Raw genomic sequence first — 21,501 nt, 5'->3', positions numbered from 1 at the left:
CCACACCCCCACCAGAGTGGTCCCTAAAGTCATCTTCCAGCTCCTTCCTCATCGCCACATACAAAGGGTCTCCCACATCGCACCAACACTTCTAGTTCAAATGGGGCTCTTGACTTCGCCCCTCTGCTCCATCAGCAGTCTCTCTGCTCCAGTTCAAGCCCTCATCTGGACCTCTGAAAGCTCCTGAGGTTCTTGGCATCTCAGTTTTTATCACCCCCATTTCCCCTTAAGATAAATATAAATATAACTAACACAGGTCTTCAGACAGTTGCTGTTCTGGCAGCACAAGAAATCACCTGATGGGTGTATATAAAGGAAATGAAATCACTACCTTGAACAGGCACATTCATGTCCATTGACAGAGCAATGGACAAAGAAAATGTGGTTGGTCATCCCTCAGTATATGCAGAACATTGGTTCCAGGACCCACTAAACATATGAAAATCCGCAGGTGCTCAAGTCCCTTATAAAATGCACTCTGTCCATTACAATCTGTGGATGTGGAATTTGCAGATACAGAGGACCAACTATATACACATACTACTGAATATGAGTTGTAAAAAAGAAGGAAATCCTATCTTTTGCAATATTAATAATATGTTAGAGAAATAAGTCAGACAGAGGAAGAAAAATACCATTTGATCTCACTTATATGAAGAAACTAAAAACTCTATAACAGCCAAAAATTCATAAAAACAAAGAGCAAAACGGTGGTTGTCAGGGGCTAGGGGATGGGAGAACTGGGGAGATGTTGGTTAAAGGTCCAAATTTCCAGTTATAAGATGAATAAATTCTGGAGATCTCAGGCACAGCACAGTGACTATAGTCAGCAATACTGTATCACATAATGGAAAGTTGCTAAAAGAGCAAGTCTCAAATATTCTCAGCAAACACAAGAAGGTCATTAGGCGAGGTGTGTGTTCTGTCATTTCAGTCATGTCCGACTCTTTGGGACCTATGGACTGTAGCCCGACCGGCTTCTCCATCCATGGGATTCTCTAGGCAAGGGTACTGGAGTGGGTTGCCGTGCTCTCCTCCAGGGGATCTTCCCGAACCAGGAATTGAGCTCCAGCATCTCCTGCATTGCAGGCAGATTCTTTACCCACTGAGCCCCCTGGGAGGCCCAGGTGATGGAGATGTTATTCACCTCCCTGTGGTAATGATTTCACAGTATGCACATATATGAAATCATCAAGTCGTACACCTTAAACTTACACAAACTGAGTAAGCTTATATCTCAACAGAGGCTTCCCTGGTGGCTCAGACAGTAAAGAAAATGCCTGCAGTGCAAGGGACTTGATTCGATCCCTAGGTAGGGAAGATCCCCTGGAGAAGGCAATAACCACTCACTCCAGTATTCTTGCCTGGAAAATGCCATGGACAGAGGAGCCTGGCGGGTTATAGTCCACAGGGTCACAAAGAGTCAGACACGACTGAGCGGCTAACACATATCTCAGTAGGGCTGGGGGGACAAAAGAAATCACCCAAAGTATTTACAGAACACCCGTCCCCAGGACATCCTCCTCAGAGATTCTTATTGTACTGTTTTTGTGTGGGGCCTAGGAAGCTGTTTTTTTAAGCCTTTCCTAGCTGAAGTCTTAAAACTTCTATTTCTATCACTTTCAAAATACAAATATTACCATTATTCTCTGCCATTGTAGCCCTTCAGTGACTCTTCCATGCTTTAAAAAAAGACACTCAAATGAAGACCACACATTTGGAGACTGTCTCCAACCAGCCTTCCAAGCTCTTCTCCCGTCCCTTCCTTCCGAGTGCCCCACAACCGAGCCACACCGGATGACCTGTCCTTCCCAGAACACATCCTTCAAGACTCTCTGGCTTTCCTGGCCTTTTTTTTTTTTTTTTTTTGCAGCTCTGTTCCCAAAGTCTGAATTCCTTCCACATCTCTCCTCTCACCTTCAATCACATCCCGTGTATCCTATTTCTGTGCCCTGAAACCTCACAGAACCCGCCAGCCGGAACTCTGGCTCCCTTTTTCACAACCCCACAGCATTTTCTTTATCCTGTTCCATTCACACTTACCATGCTCTGTCTTCATGCTTCTGTCTCCAACTTGGCATTGCAAAAACCTGGAGAGCAGGCTGGTCACATTTTACACTGTATATCTGAAGTTTATTCCTCTACTGTTTAGATATAGTTAAGAGTTCCAAGTATTGTGGTAGAAATAAACTGAAATTAAAATTCATCCTTCCTCTAAAATACAGCATTATCTTGTTTTCATGAGCCAGCGCCACCTACTAATACACTTACTCTGTATTCTACTCTTGTTTTCAGTAAATAATCAATAGATATTCATTGATGGAGAAAATTAACATTATTACAACAGGGTTACGTGCATATCTTTGCAATGAATTTCAGACTGGAATGTTGTGCTTTCACAGTAATTCTCATCTTAAGAAATAAGCCCTTGGAATCAATTTATTCCAAATATAAATTTTGGGGGTCATGGCAAAATCAGTAGGATTAAAAGTATACCACACCAAGGTACGTTCTTTATTTCTAGAGAGAAATGGCATGAAAGGCAGGTAGATAAAACCAAAAGTAAATATGAACTTTGAGCAAGGATCTGGAGAAAAAAAAAAAAAATCTAGCCAGTTGCTGCGAAGATTAAATGGCCACTGAATCTCCTGTGGTATAAGCAGGTTTTGAAGGCTCAGGGAAACCCCCCCGACAAGGATCAGAGTCAGGCTGTTGCTGGAGAGCACAGTTCTCGTCATTTTTCAAGAGCCCATCTGACCCTCTGGCAGCGGTTCTGGAACTTTTTCATCATCTCTCCTCACTTCTTTGCTCCACCAAATCAGTGACAGAACAGTGTCAATCAATCACCATTTTTCCAAATCACTTAGGCTTCTATTCTAGAATTAACCTTGGGTAATTATCCCCTACAAAATTGCCAGACTCTTTCCCTGCCCAGAGCCAAGTTTCTGCAGCCCCATGACAAATGCTGTGCACCTAGTAGGTGGTCAGTAAGATCTCCTTGCTGAGTGAATAAATAACCTCCCTCCCAGCAATTACTTTCAGGCTTACCAAGTCTTTAAGAATCATCCTCTGTCATGTCACTGGCAATTATCACTTTCTTTCCCCTCCCACTGAAATCACTTTACTTAAGTTATATCCTACCACTTTACTTCTTTCATTCATTTAACAAAAAATTCTCAACGCCAATGAACTTCCAGGCACTAGAAACATGCAATGAAAAAAAATCAGCAACTAACGGGGGGGAAAAAACAAACCAACCATTAAAATTGTTGCCTTCCTGGCAGGTGGGTTCTTTACCACTGAGCCACCAGGGAAGCCCTCATGAAGTTTACATCTAGAGATCCACAGTAAACAAAAACAGTAAGATACATATAATATTACATTATCTGGTGAAAAGTGCTATGGAGAAAAGCAGGGACTTCCCGGTGGTTCAGTGGTTAAGAATCCACCTTGCAATGCAGAGGACATATGTGGGTTCCATCCCTGGTCAGGGAACTAAGATCCCACATGCCACAGGTCACCTAAGCCCACGCACCACAACTACTGAGCCTGCACTCTGCAACTAAGACCCAATGCAGCCAAATATATATTATTAAATAAATAAAGCAGCAGAGGAGAAATGAGTATGCTAGTGAAAGTTGCTCTATCGTGTCTGACTCTTTGCAACCCTGTGGACTATAGAGTCCATGGAATTCTCCAGGCCAGAATACTGGAGTGGGTAGCCTTTCCCTTCTCCAGGGGATCTTCCCAACCCAGGGAGCTAACCCAGGTCTCCTGCATTGCGGGCAGATTCTTTACCAGTTGAGCCACAAGAGGCCAGGGTAAAGAAAAGCAAGATGGATAAGGAAGGCTCAGTGAGAAGGTATCATTTGAGTAAAGACCAAGAAGAAATAAAGGAGCAAGCCATTAGGATGTTTAGGAGAAAAGGGCTTCAGACAGGAGGAGTGGCAAGTACAAAGATGCTGAGGCTCAGAAGTGTCTGCCACGCATGCGGAGAACACGGGGAGACTGTTGGCTGGAGAGAGCTGAGCAAGGAGAAGAATGTGCAATGATCCTGGATCACAGGACCCAGACTGTTGACAGTTTCAGCCCATTATCCTGAGGCTACCTGCTATTCTGGATGAAAGAGGAAAGTACTGAAAGACTGCACAGATGAGAAACAAGCACCGATAGAAGTAAATGGGTCCCTATGGATGCTTCATTGAGGGATGACACGCAGGAGTCAAGGTTGGAAGTGGGGAAACAACAGTCCAGGCAAGAGACAATGATGCTGACCAAAGGGTGTTGAGGATGGTCTAGGCTGGCTGCTTTCCAGATATATTTGGAGACAGAGAAGATAGGTGAACTATAACTTATGAGATGATCCAGACATGACTACCAAGCTTTTGACCTGAATTACTGAAAGTGTGGAGCTGCCATTAGCTGAAATGGAGCAGGTTTTGGGAGGCACAGATTTCATGGAAGTTGATTGGGACTTTGAGATGTCCGTTATGCAGACATGGTGAGTAGGCAGCTGGATATGTGGGTCTGAAGTTCCAGGGCTGAGGTGGTCAGGACTGGAGATTTACTTGCCTTTTAATTTCTGTACACCTCCGCCAGATTTACCATCCAAAGCCCTGTTGTCACTTTATAATTTGCTTAATTAAATCTACTGCTGCCCAAAGCAAGTGCCCAAATGGGAGATTGGGCTGCTCACATGTTATGTGACCCACACAAGATTTAAAGCAACTTGAACAATTTCCCAACAGTTGCAAATTGGAAGATAAATGCAAATATTGCAATGTCTTGAAAATTCAGAATATGCAGAAATCTGGGGTCAATATTTTATGAATTACTCTGTCAAGTTCATTTGAGCTGATCAGTACCAAGCCCTCAGTGTTTTTCATCTGTTTATTTTTTATCATTATTGAGACTTAAATTTTTGAAAACTGTTTTAGATTCATAGCAAAACTGAGTGAAAGGTATAGAGATTTCCCATACACTCTCTGCCCCGATACATGTATAGCTTCCCTTGTTAGCAATATCGCCCACCAGAGTGATGCACTAACAGCTATAATTGGTGAAGCTAAACTGACATGTTATTATCCCCTCAAACCCCATGGTGCACCTCAGGGTGAATTTTTAGTGCTGTATATCCTATGGCACAGGACAAACGTTTAAGGACGTGTATTCATCATTACAGTATCATCCAGGGTTCTTTCATTGCCCTGAATATCCTCTTGCTCCATTATTTCACCCCTCTCCCCACCCCAACTCTGGCGACCACTGTTCCTTTCACTGTCTCCACAATGTCGCCTTTCTCAGAATGTGATGGAGTTGGAATCACATACTGTACGGCCTCTTCAAGTTGGGTTCTTTCACCTTACTAATATACGTTCCAGTTCCCTCCATGTCCTCTCATGGCTTCATAGCTCCCTTCTTTTTAGTGCTGAATCATATTCCATTATCTGGATGTATCAGTTTAACCATCCCCCCGTGTGTGTGTTCAGTCTCATCTGACTCTTCTGTGACCCTGTGGACTGCAGCCCACCAGGCTCCTCTGTCCCTGGGATTTATCAGGCAAGAATACTGCAGTGACTTGTCATTTCCTTCTCCAGGGGATCTTCCTGACTCAGGGATCAAACCCGAGTCTCCTGCATTGGCAGGCAGATTCTTTACAGCTCAGCCCCCTGGGGGAGCCGCAGCCATTCACCTCCTGAAGGACATCTCTGTGGCTCCCAACTTTCTGCTGTTAGGAATACAGCTGCTATAAACATCTGTGTGTGGCTTTTGTGTGGACATAATTTTTCAACTCCTTTGGGTAAATACCAAAGGGCACAAATGCTGGATTATATGGTTCGTATATACTTAGTTTTGTAAGTAACTGCCAAACTGTCTTCCATAGCCAAGCACTCAAACTTACAGTCAAAAAAAAAAGTGGCTAAGATACTATTCCTTTCTCATTGTTAGATAACACTGCCTTAAATGTAAATGTATGTATCTATATCCATTTTATTCAAATAATTATAATAAACTATTTGGAATTCAATGACATTTATATAATTTTATTTTAAAGTAAATCATTGCTATTGATCCACATTTTTTTTATTTTAAGTCTCTTATACATGCTTACATAGGATCCCATGGTTGGTTCTTTGCCTCAAAATACTCAATACATTCAGCCTCATTTCTATCCAGCTGCACATGAAATTTTGCAGAGAAACAAAATGGGAGCCAGGATTCAGGGGAAGTTTCACGCCCAGTTCCCAGGGAAACAGGGAGCAGAAGCGTGAGTGGTCCAGAAGTGAGAACAGATTTTTTCAGAGAAGACCTTGGGAAAGATGAACAAGTGATTGCCAGGTAGAGAAAATAGTTCATTTATTTTCCCCCTTGGGCTCCTGTGGTATTTTTAAGGTTGCACAGCTTGATCTACAAGTCAAAGGCTAATCCTCAAACTGTGGATTGCTGGGTACAATCCAGCAATCTACACCTTGCTGGGCTCACTAAATTCTGCCTCTTGCTTTCATTCACCATTCCACGGCCGTCCCATCCTCACTGGAACATACACCATCTCTGACTCTCTGCCGAACTAAATCCTACCTATTCTTCAAGGTGGTACCAAATCCTACCTCCTTGGAGCTTTTTCTGACTACCTGGCCCCAGGCTCAGTTCGTTCCTGCCGGATATCAGACAGCCCTGACAATGCGCCGCTGGCTCGCCCGTCCAATCAGGCCCTGCCCCATGCCGCTCTCTACGTGCCGCAAACTCTGCAGACCGTGTGCCCAGTTACACTGTGGTCTCCTCAAGCCCGCTGTGGAATTCCTCTAATACTGATCCCTATTGATGCTTTAGAATTGTGGTGCTGAAGAAGACTCCTGAGAGTCCCTTGGCCAGCAAGGAGATCAAACCAGTCAATCTTAAAGGAAATCAACCCTGAATATTCATGGGAAGGACTGAGGCTGAAGTTGAAACTCCAATACTTTGGCCACCTGATAGGAAGAGCCAACTCACTGGAAAAGACCCTGAGGCTGGGAAAGATTGAGGGCAGGAGGAGAAGGGGATGACAGAGAATGTGGTGGTTGGATGACATCACTGGCTCAATGGACATGAGTTTGAGCAGGCTCTGGGAGATAGTGAAGGACATGCAAGCCTGGCGTGCTGCAGTCCATGGGGTTGCAAAGAGCTGGACATAGTGATTTAACGACAACAGTCTCTCTCTCGCCCATGTACTTTGAGAAGCTCTTAGTCTGTGCTCACAATGGACTTGTGAAACAGAATGGAGCTGGTAACATAAGTACTCTTCACACAATAAAGTAACAATGAATAATGATTTCTTATTGAGAGAGGGAGCCCCATCAGGGAGAGGAGTGGACTGAATAAAGCAACATCTCTAATCCAACTCATTGACTTTCCATGACTACTAAACTCCTGCTCAGTCTTAAAATCCACTCTGGGAAAAAATCTGTCCCCAGTTCAGAACCGCCTCGCCACAGTTTCTTTAAAGATACTTTTATAAATAACTCACAGGGTCCAGGGATCCTGGACTCTAAGGGTTTCACTTAAATAATTCACAGATTCCTTCATAGGTACAATTCCCAAAATGTGTGCCAAGGTGCTCTGGGGTGCCTCAGTGAAGTCACAGGATTGCAACTGGATAATTTTAAATTTCAAGGCAAGCAGTGGTGCTCAAGATCAATCAGACACCTTAGGAGCTACTAGCTAGAGGCAGTTCACAATTTTAACATTAGATTGTGCGACGTTCCCTTTGATGTGCTCATTTCTTTTTGAAGTTGGCATTTTTGCAGTTTGTGTGATAAAAAGCAAGATCATGTGAAAATCAATAAGAAACAGGAAATGAGGGTGATGATGACCACTTGGACTCAGTTTTGAGATGCTATTCTATGGCCCAAAGCAATACATGTCCCTATAGTAAACAGTCATAGAAATGAAAAAAAAATCATTTTCACTTATGTTCCCCATTTTCCCAAAGGACTATTAAATTATTAGGCTATAACACTTATGAAATTGTTTGGTGCTAATTACTTAACAAACTATAGTCAATATCTTAAAATAAGCTTTAATGGAAAATAATTTCAAAAATAATGTATGTGTATATGTATAACTGAGTCACTTTGCTGTGCACCTGAAACATTGTAAGTCAACTATACTTCAATAAAATACATATTACAAGAAATAATAAAAAATTAAAAATTGATGAATATATATTTAAAATTTTTAATTAAAAAATAACAGAGCTTTTAATTACTTCTGTTGGCCTAAAGACACCACGAAAAAATTATTTGTACTTTGATACTAAAGGTTCTGTGAACTGAGGAGTTTGAGAAACTCTATTGTAGCTTTTCGAGTCTAGTCTAGAGGATTCTTTTATTAAGTTTAAAATGCACAGACACACACACACCCCGTCTTCAACCACCATCAAGACTTTAATTTTTATTCCAATACCATCAAGCATCTTAGCTACTCTTATCTTTAATTTTCAAACTAGAGTCTATATCCCTTATGTACTGTGGTTTTCCTGTCTAAATATAGTATACTTAGATATTTCTTATTAAGTCAAACCAACCACATGATCTAAGCAATGATGTATGCAAAGAATTCAGCTCATTCAATTCTTAGCTCTATCCAAAGCATAAGGGTTAAAAATAATAATAAATATTCCTTTAAAATAAATACTATGCATTTTCAAAATGCAGCTTAATCCTTGATATGTGAAAACTATCGCAGTGTCATATTACCCCACAGGCAATAGTAGATGGAGCAGTTAGAAAACAGCTACTACTTTGTAACCAGGCAAATCTCAGTTCATATCCCAGCGCTACCTCTTACCTTCTATGCACCTTTTGAAGAGTTTTGTGCGTTTATCTGTTTTTTAGCCCTTGTAAGCGTAGACCTCTATGATGAGGTTAGTAACAGAAACTATAAGATCAGCTCCTTGTGAGTAAATAAAATGATGCGTAAACAATGTACAGTACCATGCCTGACACCCAATAAATGGTGGAATTAATAACACGTTATATTACAGGGGGAAACAGGCCTGTCAAAAAGTAATTTAAATCATTTGCTGTCGAACTTCACCCTACCAATTAGGTCGAAATGTGTTTGAATCCCTCACACAATAGATACTTTCTTGATCTCCAATAGGCTGAGGTGGTATCCAAGAAGCTAAGTTGTCCATTGTCCTTCCCGACAGAGCACATTTACACAAGGCTGATGAGGAAGAAAGATTAAATAATGAATCAGGACAACACAGACTAGAAAACATAATGGTTCAGAGCAAAAAGTAATAATTCCGATTTCTCCCGGACATTTGAAATGATTGACGATCCTCTTCCTGAACTTGCTTGCCTTTGCATCACTCTTTTGCTTCACTCTCCTCCACGGTACTCTCTCTTTCTCCACATCTTGGCTAACTCCACAGTCATTTCATTAAATCATGAGACAAACAATTGCAGCAAGCTCTGCTAAAAACTGGAAAGGATATCTGGAGATGTACAATAGAAGCCTAATAAGTTGCTAAAAGGAGACAGGCCAGGAGGGAGTGGAGCTGTGTTGATTCAAGGGAGGAAGGAGTTTCCACTGGAGGAGAGAATTAGGGAAGTCTTTGCATAGGAGGTCCCTTTCAGGCGGGTCTTAAACATCAGATAGGGTTTGGGTATGTGGAGATAAAGGGAAGGGCACGTGAATTAGTAAGAAGCACAGGAGCAGAGGTGCGAAGGAGATAAATATGAAGTGTGAATAAGGAAGAGGAAGTCCAAGGGGCCACATATTGAGCCTGTAATGGAGCACTGGGGAAATTAAATCAGGCATGTCTTTTGAATCCAAACTGTGGGTGCCTTTGGTTCACCTCAATGCCATACCAACATTCTCTCTTCTTTATTGCTTTATTGTGAACTCTCAAAGCTGAGCACCTACTAAATTCATTTATTCGTGTGCCCCAGGACTAAGACAATGCCAAAACACCTGGTGTTTAAAAAGAATTTTTTAATTCCTCACATCTCATCCCTAATAAACCAGAGAAGCCAGCATTCTTGTTCCAGTTCTATCTCTGACTAGCTCTCTGAGCCTGAGAAATCAATAGGAACCCCCTTTTGGAGCACAGCTTCCCCAACTTTAAAATGCAGGATTTGTTTTGATGACCTACAGGTTTCAACTCTGTGAAAATTACCTTTATTACTTCATCTAATCTATTCAAAAATCATAAAAGGAAAATACAGCTTTGTCATTTGACCTCCAAAAGAATGACATTTCACTTTGAATTAGGAAGATTTTGTTAAATGAAGAAGCACATTCTTAAGAATGCTCTTTAAGGTCACTCCCTAGTTTTTATGGTGAAAAATAAAATGGAATGCCACCTTAAGAAAAATGATGGCTGTATTTATCAATTCTAAAAGGCATGCATTTTTCTGTTAGTACTGAGAAAATTACAAAGTCTTTGAAGCATGATAACCTTTTGTTTGTAAACAAAAAGTTTCTTTTGTTTATTGAAGAAATTTTTAGAGCAATGATGAAATAGTTGACTGAAGCTTTTTATTGAATAAAACTCACTAAACACAGACTAGAACCAAGTTCTAGGGTTATAATTGGGAAGAAAAAGCATCTCAATGCAGTGGTAGAGGACTTCTAATCTGGGGGAAGCATGGGATATTATGGGAGCAGATAAACAGTATCTTCCTCTGTCACCTGGACTCAAAAGAGACTTCCTGAAGGAAGTGAGATGGGTGATGACAAAAGGCCTATAGGAGCTATTTAAGAAAAGAAAGGGGAAAGTGCAGTTAGCCAGGGACAACTGTACAAGCCACAGTATAAAGGGAACGGTAGTTGACCTGAAGCCACAGTTAAGATATCCAGAATGGTCAAGAATCACAGGTACAGGAGATGGGACTAGGATGGGTAACAATGACCAGATCAAGAAAGGCCTTGAACTTCATGCTAAAATGCTTAGCCTCTCATTCTGAAAGTGATGAGGATCCACTGAAGGCTGCCACACTGGAGAACACCTAACTGGAGACAGACACTGCGTTACGAAGCTTCACCTCTGCGGATTGCAAGCTGATGGGCGGGAAAGCTTGAGGAAGGGACGAGCTTTAGGGCAATGCTGCAGCAGTTCAGACGAGCTGTGAGGAAGACATGGCTACTGCAAGGAGGGATAAGAGAGAGCTATTTTCTAAGACAGAAAAGATAGGACAGGATTAATACCTGAGAATAGAAAACTAAAGGGAGTGGGGAATGGTGAAGTTTAAACCCTGACATATTTTCAGAGAGTAATTTAAGACCATATAACTTCTCAAGCAAGCTCTCAAACAACTGGAAAAAGTTAGTGGAACTCAATAATTTGGAATCCCAGGCTAGAGTCTCAGACTTGACCTTGTCAAGTTGATAGAGACTACTCTAATACACCCACCTAGAAGCTGAGGCTCTTCCCTTCACAGAATAAACCTATTTCCACCCAAGGAGCAGCAGGACCACCATATCCATCCAGGAAGATCCATTCCAGAAGCAAAGAGAATAGAATGTTAAAAAGATTCTCAATGGGTTGAAAGCTTCGCAGGGTTTTCCAAAGCTAATTTTCAGAAGAGGGAGCAATCAAGTCTAAACATTCCACAAGACAGCTCTCCTCAAAATGTTTCAGTTGAGCAATGACTGTAGTATCAACCCCACTGGCCATTTAACACCAAACCCACTTTTACTGAGCAGCTACAGCGTACCAGGCACCACGTTCTACTTACCCTTGGCCCAGTCTCCTCCCTTATAAATCTGGAAATAAAATGACCTATTTGCCAGAATCATGGTGCTGTTTAAACTGCAAAGATTTAGTCTGATAAATTGATAAATGTACACAATGACCCCTCTTAACCGCTGGCAGAGCAAATGCACCCTTTTGTAATTTGTCGGCTGCTGCCTCTCTCCACCTCCTCCTACCCACAGTCCTCTCCTCCACACCATGGCGATGGCAGGGGCCATGATTTGACTTTCTTTAGCACCTGACATCTTCAGAGGTTTACCAAAACCTTTAGTAATCATCTCCATGATTATATTTAAATAACTTTATGTCCCCTGTGGAATATCAGATTCCATACCAATGCCTACTTCATCCCCTCCTAAAAACCCTGTGCTTATCAAATGAATGAACAAATTTTCCCAGGCAGGATCTTACACTTCTCAAATTCTCATATTGTAAAGTGACTTTTTAAGTTAAACACATTTAAAAAAATCTTAAGTATCATTCTGACCCTCAATGAGAGGGTCAAAACACAGGGTTTTAACTGTGTTCTGACAAGTCCACAATGAGACAGATCCCAGATTTCCTTTGGACCAGGTCAGGCCTCAAGGACTCCGCTTACTTCTGACCATCTAGGACCCCATGAACTTCTCCCTCAATGGCTCTAAAATTTAGAATCTGTCCTCTTTCTAGCCATCATTTCTCCAATCATCTCACCCCAAGGACTTTCATTCCTTTTGCCATGATGTTTATAATCTGTTGGCAATGAAGAACCACCAAAGCGATATTCTGGGATGATAAACGTGACCTTAGTCCACATAAGAACCAGAGGAGGAGGAGACTAGAACTAGCCAGGGAGTTATGACAGCAGGACAGGGGGTAACAGTGCTGTGCCTGGTTTAGGGCAGGCGCCGGAGAGGCGCAATCACCATCTGACCTGGAGACGGAGCGCACGTGAAGATCAAAAGAGGAGGAGAAAAGATGGCAGAGGTTTTGGGTCTTAGTAACTGGGTGAAAAGCAGTATAGCTCACTACACTATGAAGATCAATATGTGGAGAGCTACACCTGGTTAAGATTTACAAAGACATCAGTTACTACTTTCATTAGCGGTCACGTCTATATTCTTTGCTGTTGTGTCGTGTTTTTGTTTTCGTTTGTACGCTCCACATTTGCTACATTGAGCATATTTTACTTGATTGCTAGAGAAAACAAGCAATCTTGCTTTTTCATGCAACTTGGCTATGACATATTGATCTTGCAATATATCTGAGATATCATAAAGGCAATGTCCAGTAGGAAGATGAAATTGTAGGTCTGAACCTCATGAGAAGGCAAGGTTATAAGCACAGTTTGGGAGTCACCAGTACAGAGTTTAAAGCCACAGGAATGCATGAGCTCCTAAGGAGGAGACAGAATTAAAAAGGGCCAGAGGATGAACTTTTGTCTCAAGGTGTGTGGCCTTTAAGTCCCTCCCAGGGAGTCACTGGTGCTAGGAAAGAGCTCAGGAAATCACCCTAGCCAGAGGCTTTGTTTAGTCTGATCAGGCTTAATCTCAGAGAATGGAAGGATGTGGTATGGACAGGACTCCTTCTGTATCACCAGAGAATTTTGGAGTCAACGTTCACCAACACAATTTGCTCACCATTACAGTGTATTTGCTCTCACGCTATCATGCCCACTAAGTCATGAACTTGTTAAGGTCTTGCTCAAGTCTTCATTCTTGTTTCCCCAACCAGTACAGTGCCTAACAGATACGTGTGTGTGTGTGTGTGTGTGTGTGTCTGTGTGTGTTAGTCGCTCAGTCATGTCTGACTCTGTGTGACCCCATGGCCTGCAGCCCGCCAGGCTCCTCTGTCCATGGAATTCTCCAGGCAAGAATGCTGGAGCGGGTTGCCATGCCCTTCTCCAGGGGATCTTCCTGACCCCAGGGATGGAACCCAGGTCTCTAGCAATTGCAGGCAGATTCTTCACTGTCTGAGCCACCAGGGAAGCAGCAGGCATTTAGTAGACGCGTTTGCTGAAGAAATCACACACACACACAGGAGCTGCTCCCCACATTCCCTCCTCTCAAGCATTCTAGCGCCCTTGGTCAGGCTCCTCTGTGCCCACCTGTCAGAACCAGTCCTCTAAAGCCTAGATTATCCCACAGGCCTAATGCCCATGTGTCTGTGATGCCCAGAGAGTCTAACGACCTCCTTGTAAGAAGCCCTGAGGTGCGTCCCCCACCCAGCCCTTACCTTGTGTCGAAAGTTCACTGTTCCCTTCAGCATACATATTATTTACTTGTAAGCACCTGGCACGTTAACCCACATGGCATTCAGAAACTCTATAATTAGCCAGGCTAGAAACTAGACAATAACTGCCCACTTGAACGTGGCCCAGACTTGCCATGCATTTTTATTTTTTTGCCTGGCACGGCGGTTGCCAAATTTAGCACTCTCTACATTTTCAGAGCCATTGCATTAATATTTCAGATGCTTCTAAAACGTCCCAGAGAATTTGTCTTTTAGAAATAGATATAAAAGGGCTTCCCTGGTGGCTCAGTAGTAAAGAATCCGCTTGCCAATGTAGGAGAGACGGGTTCAATCCCTGATCCGGGAAGATCCCACGTGCCACAGGACCACTAGGCCCAGGGACCACAGCCATCAAGCCTGTGCTCCAGGGCCCAGAAGCCACAAGCACTGAAGCCCTGCGCCCTGCAGCCTGGCTGCACAACGAGAGGCCCACGGCGGTCTATGCCCTGCACGCAGAGCACAGCCTCTGCTCACCATAACTAGCGAAAGGCCGCACGGCAGCAAAGACCCAGCAAGCCGATAAATAGTTTTAAACAAAGAAATAGATATTGAAGAGAAAGTGAAGTCACCCAGTCATTCCTGACTCTTTGCAACCCTGTGGACTGTAGCCTACCAGGCTCCTCCGTCCATGGGATTTTCCAGGCAAGAATACTAGAGTAGGTTGCCATTTCCTTCTCCAGCAGATCGTCCTGACCCAGGGACTGAACCCAGGTCTCCCGCATTGTAGGCAGACGCTTTACCGTCTGAGCCACCAGGGAAGTCTCAGCTGAAGTCTGTATTGAAGAGAGGTCAAGTCCAAAACCTCAGCTGAATTTTACGATGTGGAAGCACTTCACAGACACTAAAACAACGGAGCACTGTTTCCCAGATGACTCTTGGGGCCACTGGTGCTCTGGGCTCCTGCCTCTAGACGCAGGTAACTCTAGACCCGGGCTGCCTCCCGCTGCCTCTCTGCCTGTTGGAGAGTTCATGTCCTCCAGGGCTTTGTCACACAGCTTAGGTGGGGAAAGTCAGTACAGATGTGCCCTGTGGGGAAATATTTTTCCTACGTGTTGGATTTTAACTATTTAGGGGAATGTACTACTTAAGAGAGTCTTGCCGTGAAACTTTCATGTGGGAGAGAAGGATTCTCTACATCACCTGCCAACTTTATTTTCTACTGTATTTGTTAAATCTGGGATTGAGTTTTCTGATGACCCACAGATCTGGTCATTTTTCTCAAATATATGCATCAAAGATGGAGTTAAACAGACCTCCTCTTCTTGCTCTCCTCTGCCACATGAGAGCTCTTGTGATCTTGGGTCTCTGATTCTTGATCTAATATAAAATAGGTTTGATACCACCTGCTCTGTCTATACCCTCAGCAACTCTGAGAAGATCAAGCAGGAAAATGTATGTAAAAGAAGTCTGTGATAACAGTTAAAAAAAGAAGAGTACTAGCTAACATTCAGAATGAGTCAGGCACAGCTTTACGTGAATTAACCCATCTCATTCTTTTAATTCTAAGATGCAGGGTCTGCCATTGTCCCCAGATTTTAGACAGGAAACAAAGGCACAGAAATTAAGTAACTTGCACAAGTCACAAAGCTAGTAAGTAAAGTTGGAATAAGCTGTTTCATACTAACTGGGCATGTTAATACTGGAGTGGGTTGCCATGCCCTCCTCCAAGAAAACTTCCCAACCCAGGGATCAAACCCAGGGATTGAACCCAGGTCTCTCGTATTGCAGGTGGATTCCTTACCATCTGAGCCACCAAGAAAGCCCATGAGTACTGGAGTGGGTAGCCTATCCCTGCTCCGGGGGATCTTCCTGACTCAGGAATTGAACCAGGGTCTCCTGCATTGCAGGCGGATTCTTTACCAGCTGAGCTACCAGAGAAGCAACTGGGCACAGTGAGACCGTATTAGAGCTAAAGCGAGTGCAAGAGAGAATCACCGTGCAGGAGACATCACAGGAAAACAATCGTCGTCTTAAAGATGGGGACTTAGATCCAGCAAGGCTTCATGACTTGCCCCAGGTCAAGCATTACCGTTTTCGAATAACCATAGTCTATATTTATTAGACTACATCTGAAGTATTCTATTTTTGAACTGTGGAAGATAGAGCAAAACTATTAGGAACCTAGGTGCTAGATCCAATGACCAAGTTTTAAGTTCCAGCACTACCACTTAACCAGCTATTTTACTGGGAAATTAAAAATTATGTATGCACAGACAATTGCAAGAATAAATGTCTAAAGATGTTAGCTATTATTACTATCACTGTCCCAATTCCAGTACCTGGTTCCCAAAGCACAGCAAGATTTGTGGACAAAATTGGGTTGTTCTCTTTGAAAGTGCTAATGGAGTCATCAAAGTAATCAATAGAATACTTCAGATGTATTCTAATATATTAATTATGGATTATGAATTATGGATATTCTAAAGCTGTAACACTTGACGTTGGGCAAATCGTGAAACTTTGCTGGATCTCAGCTGCCCATCTTTCAAACGGCAATCCTTTTCTTTCCCTGCGATGTCACGTGTTCATACGATGGTACCTCTTGCAGTCTCCGTCTGCCCTAACGTGGTCCCTCTGTGCCGTTAGTACTGAGCAGCTTATTCCAACTTTGCTTACTAGCTTTGTGGCTCGTGCGAGTTACTTAATGGAACAGTCAAAGCATCAGGATTCGGAGAGGAGTAGTAAAAGAGTGTCTCAAGTGTGAACTTTTTCTTTTTTTGATTATTCTATAAAATGAAAAAACCCTATAACTAAGAATCAAATTTTCAGAAATAAGATTTTCTTTCCTTTTATTTTTTGAAACTAGTGTTTTTGTAACTGGGTGGAAACTCTTGAGTGATTTTTTTTTAAATTTGTATTTATTTATGTATTTATGACTGTGCTCTGTCTTGGTTTCTGCTCAGGCTTCTCGCTGGCTTTAGTGAGCGGGGACTCCTCTCTAGTTGCGGTGTGAGGGCTTCTCACTGTGGTGCCTTCTCTTGTTGCAGAGCCTGGGCTCCAGGGCATGTGGGCTTCAGTATCTGGAGCACGAGGGCTCCAAAGCACAGGCTCAATAGTCGAGCACTCAGGCTTGAGCCCCACAGCATGTGGGCTCTTCTCAGATCAGGGATCGAATCCATGTCTCAGGAGGATTGCAGGCTGATTCTTTACCATTGACCCATCAGGGAAGCCCAGAAATATATTTCTGTTCCTTTTCTTTCCACTCTCTGCACTGTGGTACCATCCAAAAACATATTAGCAATAAGGGAAAGAAGGCAAAGATAATCTATCTACTAAATAAGCAGTGCCCTTAAAGAGGAATTGTGTATAACCCCAGTGGGTCAGCTGTACACCAGGCCCTCACAGGGCTATGGTTATAAAGAGCATGGCTTGATTCCAAATCAAACAGACCTGAGTCAAATTCAGCTCTTCCACTTACTAGCTGGGTGGCCTTGGGCAAAATTACTTAATTTCTCTGACTCTATCAAGAGTTTCCAAATCCAAAGCTAACTCAGATGCTCTTCTATGGTGGAATCACGGGGATTCAGAGTCTTCTATGGGGTTTGTGGGATTCATCTCAGTGATTTCAAGGTCTACTTCACAAGTTCCTAAAAGGTACTTTCTGCAGTCTTTTTCAGAAGCAGACTGGCCAGTCTAAGTGACCACAAGACAAAGATCACGGGAATTAGTTGAACAAATAGGACCCAACTTGGCCCTGAACCAAATGGATATTAAAACTCTAATTGAGCAAAAGATTCCCTTGACAGCAGATGGATGTGATATCCTCTCAGGACAGGGCAAGTTTCCTCTACTTCATCAACACCCCTAGCAAGCTCAAAATGAGTGTCACTACCCGTGCCTATAAGACACAAGCCAGAAGTGAGCAGCGAGGAGACAGGAAGCATTCCCCAAGGCTGGACCGACAGGCAGATCTGAAGACGCTCTAAGATACACTTAGCTGAGGGGGTCTGACTGGGCCACTGAGGCTGGGTTCCATATGCACTTACTCTTCACAGAATTAGCTATGGAGCTTGAAATATGTCCACTGTACACTCCAATCATCCTTCCCCACAATGGCCCAGCTCCCCCCGCCCAACCAGCTTTGCCTGCTGCCCAACTTCTAAGCTGGCTTCCTGGGAAGCTCAGTTGGTTAAAGAGTCTGCCTGCAGTGCAGGGGGCCCCAGTTTGATCCTTGGGTCAGGAAGATCCCATGCAGAAGGAAATGGCTACCTACTCCAGTATTCTTGCCTGGGAAATCCCCTGGACAGATAAGCCTGATGGGCTACAGTCCATGGCATTGCAAAGAGTCAGACACGACTGAGTGACCACACCACCACCACCGAGAACTTCAAACCCAGCCCACAAGGCTCTTTGGGCTGGAGGCTGAAATGACAGGTTAGCACTGAACATCAAAGCTCTGGGAAAAATGAACTTCCCTACAGAGATGGTGCACACCACCACATCTATAGGGCTGAATTTTCCAAGGCTCCTTGGATTTCTTATATACACAGATTTCTGTGGCTATAGCCTCCACGGCAACTTGAGTACTGAAGGAGGTATTTCTAAGCTTGGAAATGAAATTGCTCAAGACAGCATGTTGTAATATGGATAAAGCTGGAAAATGGTGCTGGGTGTTTTAGAACAGGTTATATTCGTTCATCAGGAATTATCGTTTAATAAGATCTAATTAGCACACTTATATCATGTCCTTCTTGCCTAGCATTTACACATATTCAAAAAAACAAATAGCAAACAAAGCTAGTATTAGCAACAATTCCTGCAGTTCTCCTAGGGAGTAAGTACTAATGAGTTCAGTTAGCATTTGTCAGTTTTCCTCTCGTTTTCTCCTTTGTTGGGAGAAAGCATTCTATTTACAGATAAGGAACGGAGACTAGGAAGTTAGGAAACTTACTTAAAATTGCCCAAGAAATATGGGGTGAAACAGGGATTCTGATGGAGGCATTTCCAGTGGGATTTAGGCTCTTCATCTCTAAACCCTAGTATACTTAGGACACTGAGACTCACAGACATTATGTAACATGTCTGAGGTCACATCCTCATTTGATTTTCACATAAAAAACTAAATTACAGCTACACCCCTGTTCAAAGAGTAAGCTAATTCTACACCTGGGTCCTAGAGATGTTGATGCATCATCAGAGGTGTTAGACACTAAAAACAGCAGCAGCAAAGTGCCCAGACTCACAGAGGATTTTCTAGATATAGAGCCCAATCAGACAGTGGCCAACGACATCTTCTGGTCTCTGTTAATCCTTGTGCTACTAGAGCAGTTGACACTAAAGGCATGAATCTGTTCACATGCCGAGTTTTATCATAAGACCTAGCAGCTCCCGATTAAAGAGGCACTGGACTCCCCAGAATGAGAAATGCCCTTTGGAAAATTTCCCACATATGTTCTCACTTCAAGCCATGAAGAAGTTTCCAGTCAAATGCACCTGCTATAATGAACCTATTTTCTGAAAGAGAAGTGGCCGGTTTGGGTCCAACACTTGTAAAGGTTCCTAGTGCCACAGACTGTGAAATAGACCCAGGTGAAGTGGATTGATTGTTTGAAGAGGTTCACAAGGAATCCCAGGGGACCTGAAAATTTCTTAGCAGAAGGGTCCCCAAGTTGTCATTGTCTGACTGACTTCCAACTTAACGGGGAAGCGGCTGAGCTGAAGGGGTTTGTGGGGAGCAGGATGGTGAGCTCAGGGATCGGCAGGGAGGGGCTGGACACGCCGAGAATCTCGGTCCAGGGACTCTTTGCACCTCCACCTTAGACTGAAGCCCCAACTCCTGGTACAACTCTGGGAATCAAATTCTGATTTCAAACATTGTAAGAGGCTCCTCATTTTCCAGACCTCTCAGTGAAAACTTTAAGAACAAATCAAGAAATCTGTGGCGAATGTCATAGAAAGGGGTTGCCCTGGTGGCTCACACGGTAAGAAATCCGCCTGCAACGCAAGAGACCTGGCTTCCATCACTGTGTTGGGAAGATCCCCTGGAGAAGGGAATGATTACCCGCCCCTGTATTCTTGCCTGGAGAATTCCATGTACAGAAGAGCCCGGTGGGCTAGAGTCCATGGGGTCGCAAAGAATAGACCCTTAGACAAAAGTGACCCTAACAGGAATATATATACTCGATCTCCTTTTCATAGACGAGACAGAAGGACAAACAGAAACAGTGAGAGATTTACCCCCAACGCAGACACAGAAAGGTCCTTGGCTTTCTCAAAGCAGAGAACCTCCAGCTTTCTTGACTGAATGGTAGAAAAGGGGGTGTCGAAAGCTGGGATAAAGGGAGCAGTTAGGAGCAGGAACTGGGCAACGCCTCTAGTGCGGAACTCTCCGGGTTCCCGCGGTGACCAGGTCTAGGGGCTTCCCCTCGGGGGTCCCGGCACCCGGCTGGAAAGGGCGGGCGGGACGCTCCGGGCGGCGTCACCCGAAGGACTGCCCGTGCCTGGAAAGTGAGCTGGGGATCAAGAACCGAGTGCAATTCCGGAGGGTCTCCCTCTGGGTCCCGGGGAGGCCCGCGCAGAGCCCAGAGATCCCAGGGGAGGCTGTGGGAGGGAGAGAAAGCAGCCGCCGCAAAGCGCCAGGGGACGCACGTGAAGTTGCCGCGCGCTAGGGAGAAACTTTTTTTGTTTCCTTCGAAACCAAGTTTGCAGTCCACCCCGGAAAGTCTCTCGCGGCGCAGCGCCCGGGAGGCAGACCCGGTCTCCGCGGGGCCGCGAGCCGCTGCCCTGGCACGGGAGATGGTCTGCGAGGTGCCCCCGCCCCAGTTCCCGGCCCCGGGGCTCACCCGCGATGTCCCAGAGCTGCAGGCGCACCACGGTCTCCGGGTCCCAGTGGAGCACCTTGAGCGCGAAGTCCACGCCGATGGTGGCCCGGTAGTGCGAGGAGAAGTTCTGGTGCACGTAGCGCTTGATGATGCTGGTCTTGCCCACGCCCAGGTCGCCGATCACCAGTAGCTTGTACAGGTGCTCCTTGTGCGGGACCTGCATGGTGGCGGCCCGCCCGCCGCGCGGTGCCTGCTGCGGACCCGGGAAGCGCCGCCGGGGGCCGGGCCGGACAGACTCGTGGAGCGCGAGTGCGGGCGCGAGGCGGCGGCGGGGCGGGACGGGGGCGAGGGCGGAACTCCTCCCCGGCCGCTGCAGAAACGCCCAGACCCGAGCCCCGCGGGCTGACACCCCTGCTCACCCCGCCCGCGCGGCTCGGGGGGAGACCCGAGCGATGCCTGGGCCCCAGCGACTGGGGAGGCTCACGCGCAGATGCCCTTTTGCAGAGGCTATTCGTTACAGCCCCTGACAGTTTCCGAAGTGCTTTTCTCGCCTGTAATCTTGGCCACAAAGCTGGAGGCGTGGGTTTCAGGTTTGGCAAGTGAGAGTGTCTAAAAAGTTAAGTGAATTGCGGGGAGACAGACGGTAGGTAACCGGTCTGGCCGAACACGGGACTCTTGAGGTCGTGGGCTGCGCCTCCGCCTGGAGGGGTAGACAGAATTTGGAGG

The 21,501-nt window shown here is 44.6% G+C and overlaps 1 protein-coding gene across 1 annotated transcript in view; it reads right to left on the bottom strand.

Annotated features, from left to right (window-relative positions):
- Positions 1-21,137, bottom strand: part of RAB38 (RAB38, member RAS oncogene family) — a 66,582-nt gene extending 45,445 nt beyond the window's left edge. The window contains exon 1 of the mRNA XM_005699431.3: positions 20,797-21,137. Within this exon, the coding sequence (XP_005699488.1) occupies positions 20,797-20,998 (202 nt within the window). The 5' untranslated portion in view covers positions 20,999-21,137. The remainder of the gene's footprint in view (positions 1-20,796) is intronic.

The sequence above is a fragment of the Capra hircus genome, chromosome 29 (genome assembly GCF_001704415.2).
Source record: "Capra hircus breed San Clemente chromosome 29, ASM170441v1, whole genome shotgun sequence".
NCBI lineage: Eukaryota > Metazoa > Chordata > Mammalia > Artiodactyla > Bovidae > Capra > Capra hircus.
The sequence above is the reverse complement of the archived record's forward strand: the minus strand, read 5'-3'. Positions and strand labels throughout refer to the sequence as shown.